General features: G+C 34.9%; 1 protein-coding gene across 1 annotated transcript; it reads right to left on the bottom strand.

Annotated features, from left to right (window-relative positions):
• Nucleotides 1-502: 502 nt before the first annotated feature.
• Nucleotides 503-949, bottom strand: LOC112504922. Its single transcript, XM_025108879.1, has one exon. The coding sequence runs from the start codon at nt 947-949 to the stop codon at nt 503-505; it is 447 nt and encodes a 148-aa protein (XP_024964647.1).
• Nucleotides 950-1,226: the final 277 nt, after the last annotated feature.

Here is a 1,226-nt window from a genome sequence, read left to right as displayed (position 1 = left end):
GTTGAAAATTTTATTTTTAAAATTTTATTTACAAAAATTGGTCATTTTTTAAATAAAATCTTGTTCTACATCATCACTTTTTAAAAAATTTATAATTTTTTTTTTACCTTCTTCCAATGATTTTTTTTTTCCAAACATTTTTTCAAAGAAAACCCACATATCAAAGGTAATCATCTACCATGTACTTGGCCAATGATTCCAAAAACCCTCTTTTCACAATCTCCCATGTTTACCTCAAGATGACATCATGTGTCCTTTCCTTAAACACTTCATTTCCAGCCAATTTCCCATTATCATGAAAAGAGTATGCATTTGTTGACACAAAAAAAAAATTGCTGCTGGCTTCTCTCTTTTAAAATTCGGATTACCCAGACAGTGGGCACAAACTTCCCACTGTGTACTCAAAAACACCAGAATTTTCCTTTATTATTTTTTTTCTTTTTCTCCATTCTTGCTTTCAAATTCAAATATTTACAGACTGTTTGAAAATCCTTTTCAAAAATTACTGGGTTGGACCGATCATTCCCTCCGGGAGGAAATGCTTTATCCGATGCCCGTTAACTTTGAAAGTACTATTATCTTGCGGATTCAAAAGATCCACAGTTCCGAATTTTCCCACATTGACAATGGTGAATGGTCCAGACCATCTCGACTCAAGTTTTCCGGGAAAAAGCTTTAGTCGAGAATTAAAAAGATGAACTTTTTGACCATTTTCGAAAATTCGGTGATTTATCCTACGATCATGCCAAAATTTTGTTTTTTCCATGTAGAGTTTAGCATTCTCGTAGGCATGAAATATCCATTCTTCCAACTGATTAAGTTGGAGTTTTCTTTTTGCTCCCGCCGAATTTGCGTCCAAATTAAATTCTTTTATTGCCCAAAAAGCTTTATATTCCAATTCGAGCGGGAGGTGACATGCTTTTCCAAAAACTAACTGGTACGGCGACATTCCCAAAGGGCTTTTAAATGCAGTGCGGTATGCCCATAATGCATCATCCAACTTGAGCGACCAATCCTTTCGATCCGGTCTTACAACTTTTTCTAAAATATTTTTAATTTCTTGGTTTGAAAGTTCGGCAAGACCATTCGTTTGGGGATGGTATGTTGTATTTGGTAAGAACGGTAGCTAGCATTCGATTCATAAAATGCGTCCCTTCATCGCTTATCAAAGCTCGAGGAGTTCCAAAACGGACAAAAATATTTTTATGTAAAAAATCGATTACCGT

This window comes from Cynara cardunculus, unplaced genomic scaffold (assembly GCF_001531365.2).
Source record: "Cynara cardunculus var. scolymus isolate 2C unplaced genomic scaffold, CcrdV1 Un_Scaffold_7359, whole genome shotgun sequence".
Lineage (NCBI taxonomy): Eukaryota > Viridiplantae > Streptophyta > Magnoliopsida > Asterales > Asteraceae > Cynara > Cynara cardunculus.
The sequence above is the reverse complement of the archived record's forward strand: the minus strand, read 5'-3'. Positions and strand labels throughout refer to the sequence as shown.

Excerpts from the sequence above, each read along its gene's own strand:
- LOC112504922 (XM_025108879.1), bottom strand. The coding sequence starts at position 949 with ATGTCGCCGTACCAGTTAGTTTTTGGAAAAGCATGTCACCTCCCGCTC.